The following is a 13223-nucleotide window of genomic DNA, read 5'->3' as shown; positions in this document are numbered from 1 at the left end:
TGATAAAAGATCGTACGGCTTGAATGTCTGTTCATATTAATAACATGACTAATGGTATTTATCTTACGAAGCCATATAATAACTATATTTAACGCAGGGTTTTATGCACAGTAAAAGATATTCATGATCACAGAGAGTTCGATGGTTTTTACATATCTACTTTTTTAATTAATGCAGTCTTCTTTAGTTTCTGGCGAATGCAATAAAAAAAATATTGGGAAATAAAGCAGTATTTTTATTACATCACAAAAGTATTGCTTTATGTGGTATAAAAATTACGAAGAAGTAAACAGATCAATCATAAAATGTTTTAGATGTAAAATTCAATCGGATGTCACAGTGAGATCCGTCAACGTAAAAATATATATAATAAGTGTTTCTTCATTGCTCTCGATTCTCCATCCCGCTCTTATATAACTACACAATTATAATATCGGGACATTTTTAAAATAGACAAGTGAGAGACGTCATCGCTCTCGTCTTATCTCTCGCGACATTTTTTTCATACAGAATAAGAGTGCATCTACTTTGTTAACAATCTATTTTCCCTTTCTATAGGCATGTCAATTAATAACTAATAATTGTTTTATCGTTTTTCTTCTGCTGTTATTAATACTAATTAATAAAATTTGAATGCCGTTTTCACAACGTAATCTTTGATCCATTTGTCTACGTCGAATATGGAATCGGCGCTGTGCAAAACAGAAGTTAGCGAAAGTAATTCGTCTTCTGGGGCAGACGTCAGGTAGTCGACAAATCGGCGGACGGTTTTTGGATTGATTACGCGCGTTTTGCGTATCCTAATTTCTCCGCATTCTTGTTTACGTGGTAATAATTTTTCGATAATTTCCTTCTGGATTAGTAGATTGATTTTCGACAATTCACCGTCCTACTTGTTTCCAGCAAACATTGATGCTTACGACAATAAAATTGCAGGCCAGTTTCATTGTCAGTATGACACGCCGTTCCTTCCGGCAAGTACGGCAAATTACGTTCAACGCTATTGGTCAATTTGTCGGCTAAAGAATAATAAGTAATGACGTCGTCGTCTCCGTCCTCTTTTCGTGTACCTCGACAGAATATAGTGCAAGCCAACCACGGACGATTGTAATCGTAAGGCGCCTGTATTCCTTTCTTAGCTAGAAAACGGGCTTTTTCACAACTAATGTCTATATACTTTTCGATCGGCAAGCGAGGCTTCTCACTGCAAAGACTCGAGGCGTCACACAATTTCACGTCATAAGATGATCCTGCGCAATACGCCGGTTTGTTATTTTTATTTGAGCAAGTGCGACGTGCGACCATTGTGCCTTTGGATTTCTCCAAGCAATTCTTTGCACAGGGCTCTACATTCCATTCACTCCAGCTACCATCTTCCGAATAGTACAGGTATTTCGACGGTTCGACAAGCGAGCACGTTCCGTAGCGACACTCTCTATGAGGTGCGCAATGAGTTCCTAAAAAACAAAAAAAAAACAAAAAAAAAACAGATTGGTTTAAACATTAATGTATCTAATCAGCAATAAAAAGAAAGTACCTTCTAACGCCGGTCCCGCGAAGAAATTACTATGATAAAAGATATATTTATGATTTAAATAATCATATATATTTGTGATGCCTTGGTCCGGCGCCTCGCATTGTAGGAACCGGCACAAATTATCCGATATGACAAGGTTCGCCCTTTTGTCATGCAAAAATAATTCGCATTGTTTTTTGGCGGACCATTTTTTTTTTATGTCATCGTAATTGTCGATTTCGTAAGTGGTTGACGTTATGTGTTCTGATGATTCGATGTAACGATACTGATACGTGATGTTTTCCGGTTGTCCATCTAGAAGGCATTGCTTCGTTTGCTGTAGCGCTAGGTTTGTAACTACTTCACGACTACACTCGGACCAATTCGTCTTAGCAAACTGTTCACTGTCCCATTTAAATGACATGATGTATCCCTCCCTCTCACATTCGTTGCCCATTATTCCATCATTCACCATCCCCAAGCTTTCAAACAACAAAAATTATCGATTCTGAGGACATACTTAACTTTGTATCACATTAAAATAGAATAAACTTACATATATTAATACTTATTAACATTTAATAATCTAAAGAGTCAAAAAATAACGAAAATTTCAAGAATTAAAAATTAAATTAGTTTCTACTTCCTGAGTTTTTTTTATATAAAAAACTTAAATTTATATGTAACATTTATGTGTGTATACAAAGACGCGCACACACTTATTAGTTAATTGTGTGTACGTATATATACTTATAAATATTATATGACTAACAACTTACAGGCGGCCAATCTCCTCGGCGGCAGCATAAATCGATGAAAAACCCGAAGTTGGTATATTTTTATTTTGGCTTCGAACACCAAATTCTACTACTGCACAAGACTTTCCATCAATGCATACGCCATTCTTGGCCCTGGGCCATCCTCTTATTAAAGAGGTTCTGGAACCCGCACTGGTGAACTGGGTCCTTCCCTGGTATGTCAAGTTTATTTCACCAGTAAGATCGAATCCGGTTAGGTAAAGGGCGACGTCCCAATGATACTTTGTACCATCTTGCAACTTGTACGCGTATTTGCAAAACGAATTTAGCAGATCATAAACATAACCTTCATGATGTGGCATATCTATTGGCTGATGTTTCATAATTTCCATGTATTTCAACAATATATTGAAAGAGACACCGAGACTCGGATGTTGGAACACAGCTTCAAGACCTTTCACGTACGCTACCAATATATCACGCATCCTCGCAGGATCTCTGTCTTCAGCAAGCAACAAATTATTAAATGCGGCTTTATCCAAGAAGATGGCCAATTCTAAGTTTAAATTTTGTATCGGCGTGTCTTGTGAGCGACGTTGCCTCGGTTTGCGATTGTTTACATGAAATAGGTCCGAATCAGAAAGATGTTTCCGGAAGACATGTTGTTTAATTAAGTGAGGTTTGCCAAATGAAACATTAGTTTCTGTTTCAACACAAGAATCGCCAATTAAAGATGACGACGCTAAGTTATTTTGCAACGGTGAAATATCCAATGTAGTGTTTTCCAGAAAAACAACCCCTTCCTATTTCCAACAAAGATACATTCGTTTTTTTAATCTTAATTTTACGTATAAAACCGCAAAAATAATTAAGAGTAAAAATATTCAAATTAATTTGTTCTTTAAACAATACCAATACTAACCAATCCATGTTTCTGACAGAAGTTTATGACCGCGATGCTGATATGATCTTCGTGAAAATAATAACAGGAGCCTGGTGCGTTTAATTGCGACAGCTTTTCCGTTATATTTCCATACTTTTTTACGTTATGTTTCCATACTTTAGACGCAGGCGCAATCTGGTCGTTTCTACGCAGGTTTAACTGAATCTGTTTTCCAAAGACGTTCAAAGTTAACGGTATCTGCAAATCGAAAGACAATTAATAAAAGACTTGATAATTCTAGAATAATGTTTTAAATGTTGAGCAATGAATAAAAGTACAGTAAAAACGCACGTACTTTCTTTGCGCTTGTCAGGTTCCGTGCCGGCAGCAATATTATTTCGCTATCTTTCGTGATGTACGCGTACGTTTTATTTAATAAAATTATTAATATCACTTTCAATATAAGAAACATGTTTAATTAAATACTTAACATGTGTGTTAAATACTTAAAAATATTTCATTAAAGCCCTTTTATATAATATATCTCAAATTTTTATATACGTACGTCATGAATATCTTTATGTTCAATACATCTTAACAGATCGTGTGCTAAACACATACTGGCCTCTGAGTTTAAGAATATCATTGTACGGTGACATCTGTTATATACATATGTATATATCCTCTATGCTTCGTAAACACGTTTTCGTAAACGTATTGTCGTTATATTTATCTACACTCAGTACAAAATATTTTAAATGTTATTCAATATTAGTAATATTAAAAAATATTAAACATACAATATCTATCTGTAATATAAAGATAAAGGCTTTTTTAATATTTTATCAAATTAAAATTAAACTTTATAAGTGTGTGTTACAAACGTAGTTGAGAGATTGCTTTATGTATATTCAAAAATATATTTAAATTTTTATTAATTAACAAATATTGATTTTTTAAGTAACGACTATTAATTTTTAAATACTTATTTTAATTGTAGCGTTAAAATTAAGACCTTATATTTTACATAATTTATGTTTGAACATCAGAAACCTTATATTTCGAACTAAAAATCTATAAAACGCTGATAACGATAATTATAAATTTATTTGGAATAATTATTTGTATAAATAATTGAACAAGATATTTAAAGATATCTCGTAAGAAAATGTTATTTATATGGTGAATATTTATGAATGGAAAATACTTCTTTTTTGAGAGCTAGGTTCTATTTAAAATTATTCCAAGATTAAAAGCAGTTTCAAATTAAAATGCTTTAGTTGTGCCTACTCGTTTGGAGCATTCGATAATCGAGCGACCCTGAATCACAACAAACGTGATTAACACGGCGGATGTTTTGCACATTATCGAATATCGCTGCCATGCATTTCTCGTTTAAATAAATACACGCGTAAGCGCGACATCTTATCCGAAACGACAATCGAATATATGTCGGTGGCAAATAAAAATTGACAATTTCTCTTTACATTCGTGTTTCAGACTACCAGTTTCCGATAGACGTTTCCGGCGTAGCCAAGGATCACCCCTTCCTCGAGGCCGACTCGCTGCAGAGTCTCTTCCGGCGCCTACACGCCCTTAACCGCTGCGCCAATATGAAACTCGACACGCATCACACACATCACAGTACGAGCCACAGCAAAAGCGTGAGTACACGTCAAACTGCTCGAATTACTCTTGTTATGAACCCGAAGTGTTGCGCAAACGCGCGGATATGCGACGGAGATGCAACGAGGATTCAATACATTTCAGAGAGTTTCCATTAATCTCATTAGAATTTGATCGAATTTCACTATTAGCGGATATGATAATCAATAATTGAATATTGAGAATTAACTTTCGTATTTTACATAATTCTTATTGAAGTTTATTGACGAATTTTAAGAATAATTTTGATTTTGCTACTTTTATATTTCTTTTTCCTCGATAAACTCATTTTTCTTTTCGCCTGCGTTCTTCTCTTTAAATCTTTTCCGCTGCATCTTCCGAGAATTTCTCAAAGACGACGGGATTTAAAAGTGGTCTTGGGACGGAAATGCCAGAGCAGATCAGAGCTGTAGATGTTAAAGAGAAAAAGAGAGAGAAAGAGAGAAAACCCTTGAGATAGAACTACTTAAAGATTTCCTAGAATTTATAGTTGTGGAAATATAACTCGTATGACATCTCTCTTCTCTTTTATAAAAGTTTCCTCAGTGAGTTCTCTTTGGTTTTTGACTTACATATTAATCAATTATCATAAGACTAAAATAATAAAGAAGAACAAATTTTTACAAACAATTTAAACTTTGTCTTGCAATAAATAAATTTAATAAATAGCAAATAGCTTATCTTACTAAAATCAGATCGATAAGGAAATAATAGTAGCTAGAAATTTAAATTACAAATGTTTAAATAGAGATTGCATTAGGATCCATCTGCATTAGGACGATATTATCCTTTCTCATCGATATTCTTGTTTAGCAATTTACGATATGTCGCTATTTGAGCCAAGCATTGTCTCTTATGACACGTTTGCACATATGGTCGTTGCTATGTATTGGACGAAAGCATTCGTACTATTCTGACGACTATTCATAGAAGAATGAACAAACAAACGGAATAATAATTATAACGGTTGTTCGTGACGAGGATAAATTCGCAACGAATTATTTTCGAAAGCTCGCGCTCGAGTGTTATCGTAACGATGTCCAGCCATGAATAACAGTATATTATAACAGCTGCATAGCACATAGCAGTATACAGCGATATGTAATTTTAGTATAATGCAAAAAACATACATATGCTACCAACGTTCTTTACTATCACATAATTTATCACATTAAATTATCGCAATATAAAGACAACGTTTGGACGATGATGATGAAGAATTTATTTTGCAACTTAAAATCGTTCTTTTATTTCTTTTACGTTACACATATTCGAGTAGCTGTCGAATGTGATGACTCACAATCACATTTTTCCCATTTTATCACGTAGATTAAATTTAGTTGACTCGAAATAAATGTTGCGAATCTAACCGAGTCGGCGGTGATCATAAAGATCAATTTGTACGAGTTGCTGAGTGGGAGTATTATTGGGCCGTTCGAATAGGAAGCGTTCATCGTAACGCTGTAAAGGAGCGCACGTCGCAAATCAAAGTCAAAAAGCATTTCGGCGAATCTAAATCAATTATATGACCCGGTTGATCGCGTGGATTGATTCGAACGATCGGCGAGGAGGAATCTCTCGGATTCATACACGTGTGAAATGTACGCGTGCCACAAAAGAGACGAGATAATGGCAAATTGATCGCGTCTTTATACATTGTTATCAAGTGTCGACTTTGATTCGTGTATCGTATCGATCTCGGTTTTGAAAAGCCGCTGATAATGGATCGATCGACTGCTTGCCATCCATCGATTCTTTCTTTGGAGTTTGTTCTATCATGCGTGACGAAAATTGAAAGGCAAGCCATTATTCGATTATCTTTATATCAATTTTTTTTTAAATACTAAAGATCAATTCACAATGCAGAGTTTTTGCGTTCACTACGTATAATCACAGAAATAAGTTTTTAATTTAAAATATTGTTGCTAAAATATTTGATATATATATTAAAATTTATTTTTGCTAAAAATAGTTTTATATTTATTAAAAATTATTTCCAAAATATTATGTCTAGCACATCTTGCATGAATATGCGATTACGTAAGTATTTTGTTGTTAGAATTATTTTGTGTTATTGAAATCGATCGTTCAGAAAATTGCCGAATAATCGATAGATCGTGACCGTGATCAACGACTTTCACGCCCATAAAGGATTCACGCACGTTCGTACACGTGCGTGCTTACAGCAGCAGCTGCGACAAGTGGCGAGCTCTCACCGGAAGCCGCCAGCGTGGATCATGCGCTGTTATGCGCGCACGGTTGTACGTTTAATAAATAGAAAATTTATCTTGTAAAGCGGCCGCGGAAAGAAAACTGGCGCGAGTATTTTTCAAGCAAATGTCCTTAGATGGGGAGAAAGTGCGTTTTATGGGTTCAAATATATACGCGAGGCTGTTGACGTACCCACGCGAAAGTTTTGCCAAATTTGTAGTCACAGTGACTCGCGAGAAATTACGAGATCTTTAGATTAGATGACTGTTGTTTTTTTTTTTTTTTATTTTTAAGACAACCGTTACAAGTGCTTCGCTCATGTATCGAACTCGGTGTAACTTCGAGTTAAGTAACACGGTTTTTATAACCGATATTAATTGCATGAATTATAAAGATTTTTAAAGAATAAAAAAAAGTTTTGAAAACTAATACATAAAAATATACAATTTCTTAATGTAAATATTAAAGTTTTAATATAAAAATTACTTTTACGATCTTATTTCCTAAAAAGCAAGCACAAACTTGCAAATGATTGATTATACACAGAAATTTTTAATTAAAAAATATGAAAAAAAATTTAAGCTACGAAACATGTGAGGACCTTGTGTTAAAAAGATTATGAAGGTTTAATGTTTTAAGATTATGAAAATGTGAATCATAGAATGCGAGGCATCTAATTTTATTCATCGCTTCTCGACCGTACGATTAATGAAGCGTTGAAAGCGTGTTAAAGGCCACTGAATTGAGATTAATCGAAACGCACCGAGCAGAAAGTATTACGGCGCTATATTACCGGCGGGAAGAATTGGCAAGTTCGTAAGGCGATTTATTTTCTGCCTATGTCTTACTATTTTATTATCGCATTGACCTAGTTCGCGTCCAAGGCCCATTGATCCTCGCGTCGGCCAGGTAATTTTATTCGCCTGTTTTAGACAGCGATTGCTAAATTGCTCTCACCTTCATACAGGCAGTATTACGCTTACATAGTCCTCATAACGCATTAGGTAAGATCGGTTTACAAACGCCAAAACGGGGTGTGACGATGTGTTGACACACATCAAAATAATCTCTAGACTGTTCCGTGATAATAGAAGCGCGATGATTAATGTAACGTTTTTTTTTAGAAAATGAAATGGTAAGAACATGAAAGAGAGTAAATATTTAAGACATTAACACGTTCCATGCCGCGCTGATTTTACGTGACTTTCCATTTATGTTATGAAATTGACATGTTATGAAATTATTTATAAGACATGTTATATAAAATTATAAAATTTATCAGGAAGAAAGTGTAACATGTGTAAAATGTGTTACAAAACCAAATATTGTGCACAAAAAGTATAAATAATTATACTTTAAACATGACACGAACAAAAAATTATTACAACTCACGCGATACGAAACGAGACGTGAAAAAATGATTTTGACTTTTGCTAAAAAATAACAAAAATCTTAGGTGTGTATTGATTTATATAATTGAAAGTTCTATGCATAATTGCAATTTGCATAAAATTAAAAAACGGATTAACTCAATGTATAAAATTTAAAAACAGAATAAAGAATAGGCTCTTTAAGTTTTTTACATTAAAATTACACGTATTTGTCTTGCATATAAAACTTAATATCCAATATCATGAATGAAAAGTATATATCTCATATTCTTTCTTTCTCTTTATCTTTGTAAATCAAAAATTGAACTTTCTGGCCGAAGGCGCCGTAAAAGGATTTTCGGCCGATGCCGACCTTGCACTCCGGATGGAAAGCACTGACCGACGTATGCGTTTATCGGGTGAAAGCTGGTTGTGATGAGGAGGTGTGCACACGTGAAGCATAATGATCTTTTACCGAATCGAAGGCCTTACGAAAGCAAAAGGCGAAACGACGCCCTCCGGCATTGATGTTCACGTGAAACCATTCTGCGAGCCACGAGTGTGCTTTGCGAAACGAGAGAACGATACGTAACATTGTCCGTGGCCGTATGAATGAATCGTGACGAGGCTTCTCTCGATTCACGATAATTTAGCGTGGAATTTAGCGTAGAATTATTTGCACAATTATAGATTAGTTTGTTTTTTTGTACTTGAGCGCAAAATTATTTCAAAAAAAGATAGATTGATGCTCCAAAATATAGATTTAGCGTGACTTTGAATTTTCAAACGACACTGAAATGTGTCTGTGTCAGTTTTAAAATCAAACAGGAAAGGATCCCCTTTCGATCAACAAATATTTTTTCTCGTAATAAAAATGCGTAATCGCTCGTTATACATGGAAGAGAAAGTGGAGGAATGATTGATGCGTTTTATAGGAATAATTTATACGCGGGCGTCGCGCTTAATTTGGTAAAGCAACATAAGCAGCACACGTATATCCGTGTAGACAAGTAGACATCCGGGACTTTCGCTGTCGGACGAACGGAGGGTCCCCTTTTCCTTTTTTCGCAAAAAGACCGAGTTGCTTTCATTCGATCCTCCCTATAATTGTTATTAATAAAAAGCTTTCGCTCTTTCTCTCTCTCTGCGCGCCGGTGACCATCGAAAATGAGACCTCACGCGCGTCTTCCCGATCACTGTATTTGTCGAATCAACGACAGTGGCAATTTGCGGCAATTCGATCGGTTTAACGGCAGTCTGTATTATCGTGCTCGATCGACCACGTTTTCGTGCCCTACTTCGATCTGGTTCTTGAAAATTGCCGCTTCTCGGGAACGCTAAACAGCTACGTCGTTCGCGCTGAGAGAGGCAACAAATTGAGCCATTTAGAGAGAATGCATTTAAGGCTATCAGATCTGTATTCATCGCAGGGAGTCGTGTTGAAAGGGTGGTTGGAGTTCGAGTGGTTGGATTTGTGCTTCCACGATAAAATCACAATTTCCAAGAATTAATCGTTGAGTTTTCATTATTTCATAATATAATTATGCTCTAATGAAATTTGAACAATTTTGTATCGATTAAATCCATGTGTAAATGGGCAGCGCCAAGGAAAATATCGAATGCAAAATATTTCTGAACAAAAATAACCTTGTAAAATTATTGGTACCGTAATGTAATAATTTATTTAATCAGAGTACCCTTAACACTAATTGAATATTAATCCATGCTTTGATCGAAATTTAGCGCTGCCAATATTTTTTGCGTTATTAATATTGCAAATAGAGCAGAAAGTTTCAAGTTTTAGAAAGTATAGGAAATTGTATCGATTACCAGCTCGTTAACTCGCCTTTATGGGGAACACGAAAATTGCAATCACGTTAAGCGAACGTTAATTCACGTCAGGGACGGCAGGGGGGGAAAAGGAGAGACACGTAGAAGTATCATCGACGTCCTGATCGCTGTGAATACAGGAGTACAACAAGCTAGCCGAGAGTAATTATTTGCCGGCGGTAGCCAGCTTTGTGTAGCCTTTTACCATACACACACACACGCACGCGCGCATATGTAGTTACATGTATACACGTGTATGCGCTCGCGGAGGCAAGGATATCCATGATGAAGAAAGAAGAAAGGGAGAGTCCGAGTAGTGACGGATTTCGCGGCCGACTCATTAATTGGGAAACAGTTAATTATCGGGCAGGAGAGAATCGTTATAAAAGATGCTGTATGCACTCTACCTTGCTCCTGTTTTTTTCATCTCGTTCTCTCCGCTTCACTTTATCCCCTACGTGGATTTCTCTTTACACGCATCCTTTTTTTCTATTTTTTTTTTGTGTTTTAATTTTAATTTTTTCCATCTACATAAATTTTTCTCATTTTACACCCAATCTTCTTTTATCTATTTTAAGTCTACGTTTTCCTTGTATTTTTTTTCTTGTTTTCTTTACGTCCCTCCTCCAATTTCTCTTCTTTTCGTTCCTCTCTGTCGACTCACCTCCACCTTCTTTTTTTTTTTTACTTACATACGTCCGCCCCTTTTCCGCCGCTTCCTCTTTTTCCTGCATAACGTTTTTTTTTTTTCTTTTCCCCCCCAACGTCACGGACGTTTTCGCATTCAGAACGCGTTCAGCAGGGGAAGGAGCGGTGGGTACGCATAATTATATGTACGTACCGGCATTGCCAGCGTCGACTTCGTCGGTGCGTAAAACCTGGAAACTGGTTCGGTACACGCAACCGCGCGGAGAGCGTCGTCGCGCCGCGCGCAGCAGACTGCGCGGCACGCTTGCACGTCGCACCTGCATGTTGCTGCCACGCCATCGGCAGTGTAAGATAATAATACCGTGGACCTAGCCGAGAATTTGTAACGCTTCGCTAACAAAGGTTTGACAGCAGTTGCAACATATGTCTATCTATCTAAACCGTTTTATGTAAAATAATTTTGTTTCGCTTCCTCATTTCTTCGAAGGCTTTTATTTCAATTTTAAAATTTTATTCCCGTGAAATTCACAAAAGCCACAGAAATGGTACATAACATTATTTGTTCCAATGTTATTTCATCAATATTGCTTTAAGATTAAAACATTTCAATACTCCAGCGTGAATGCAAATAGTTGATGGATGATTAACGAAACATTCAAGTTGTTTTACTATTGAAATGGCTAATTTATTGAGACTTAAAGATATCGAATGTTCTCTCCGGCGTTTAAAAACCTATTGATCATTATTTGCTTGTCCGAGATATCTTCACCTTTGGTCTCTTTGAAAAGTACCGCAGATTGTCGAGAAGGCGCGACAGGGAACGAAGCGGCGACGACGACGACGCGCCAGTTGACAGACGCAAACGACAGCCGACATTCCTCCGTCGATCGCGCAAACCGGTTGCTATAAATTCGCGCGAACGAACGCGGCTGCCCCGTTTCAACGTTTCTGCCATCGATACCGGTATCTCCGCGAGAAACTTTTTACCGTAGGTGCAACGGCCAGTGCAGTGCAAATTCGGAAAAATGCAGTATTTATGAGCAGCTCAAAGTACCTTCGCCGAACAAAAGTTCATGCACGGCACGTCTCAAGTTCACTGTACTTCCTGATCAATTTACAATTGATTTAACTATCTTTACTATAATTTTTTTCATTTTTATTAATTAATATAAACATTTTCACAATAACATTTTTTATTATTCGTTACCCCTCTAAAATTTATTTTGCAATATTTATTAAAGTTAAATATTTTTAAATTCCTATAATTCTCAAACAAATTCTTCGATATTTTACAAATAAATTTTATAGATTAACCCACGCTTATACCACGTGTAAAGCCCACGCGTAAAATCTATGAAAACAGCATAAACAAGTGAACACATAGCTACACAAACATGTATAAATAATTTTTTGAAAAAATTATATTATATTTATTTGGCGTTTATCGCTGCATTTAAATCTGTTACAAATTATTTTTATTCAGTCCGATTTTTTGTAGAATTTTGCCTTACTCATCGCCAGAGAAGTGTTAACAAGCTTCACATTTATCTTCGTGCAAATTAATCTAGTTATAACCGCTCGACTTAAACTGTGACTGTAATGCGCGCTGCATGAGAAAACAAGTACTCGCGTACGATAATTAACGCGATTCGACGGAACCGCGCCGAAAGCGTGTCATTTCTTCTGTGAATACATGTCTCTATGTAGAAAGTACACATTCTCGGACGCGACGATGACGATGGCGATCATCCGAACGGGATATCGCGCCGCAGCACGAGAGCTCTCCTGACCCGGGAGCTCCTTATCGGGCGATCGTGCCGAGCGCGATGGAGACGGGCGCGTTTCTAAGGTGGCATACCGTAGAAATCGTACGACAGGAAGCGGTCATTAGCGCGGAATAAATGTCCGCTTGTCACGCTCGTGCATATGCGCATTTCTATGTCGCACCGTTATAACGATCTGGACGCGTTGTGCACCCGGTGCGGATCTAGTTTTTAATAGACCACCGCGTTACTGCCGCTGCACCTGCGCGGCATAATCGCCGTTCACACACTCGAAGAGAGGTGCCGAGAAGATTGTTCCAATTTTTAATCGACCTAACGGTATTCACATAATCTCGACATTTTTTCAAGAACTTCCGGAGTAAAGTAGAAAAGAAAAATCGGGATTGTTATATTTCTTCCGAATTATATTTGTGTTTACTATATTTATATGTTTTAAATAATCAACGATTTAAAAGGACAAATAGGGATGACGCAGGACTGATTCATTGTAATATTGTGGGTCGCAATGGAAGTTCGAGTACTTCTAATAGCTCTACTTTCCAGAGACCTTTGCTGGCA

The 13223-nt window shown here is 36.5% G+C and overlaps 2 protein-coding genes across 3 annotated transcripts in view; one reads left to right on the top strand and one right to left on the bottom strand.

Annotated features, from left to right (window-relative positions):
- LOC105667781 (stAR-related lipid transfer protein 13) overlaps nucleotides 1-13223 on the top strand; it is a 215328-nt gene that overhangs the window by 187107 nt on the left and 14998 nt on the right. For both annotated transcript variants that reach the window (XM_012359792.2, XM_012359791.2), the window contains one exon: nucleotides 4658-4821. In XM_012359792.2, the coding sequence (XP_012215215.1) occupies nucleotides 4658-4821 (164 nt within the window). The remainder of the gene's footprint in view (nucleotides 1-4657; nucleotides 4822-13223) is intronic.
- LOC105667783 (A disintegrin and metalloproteinase with thrombospondin motifs adt-2-like) lies at nucleotides 215-3783 on the bottom strand. Its single transcript, XM_012359801.2, has 5 exons — nucleotides 3513-3783; nucleotides 3197-3415; nucleotides 2296-3077; nucleotides 1538-1998; nucleotides 215-1457 (listed from the first exon to the last, which is right to left on the bottom strand). Exons 1-5 carry the CDS (start codon nucleotides 3627-3629, stop codon nucleotides 859-861), a joined length of 2178 nt encoding a protein of 725 aa, XP_012215224.2. The 5' UTR covers nucleotides 3630-3783; the 3' UTR covers nucleotides 215-858.

This window comes from Linepithema humile, chromosome 2, assembly GCF_040581485.1.
Source record: "Linepithema humile isolate Giens D197 chromosome 2, Lhum_UNIL_v1.0, whole genome shotgun sequence".
Classification (NCBI taxonomy): domain Eukaryota; kingdom Metazoa; phylum Arthropoda; class Insecta; order Hymenoptera; family Formicidae; genus Linepithema; species Linepithema humile.
This window is presented reverse-complemented; position numbering and strand designations above follow the sequence as displayed.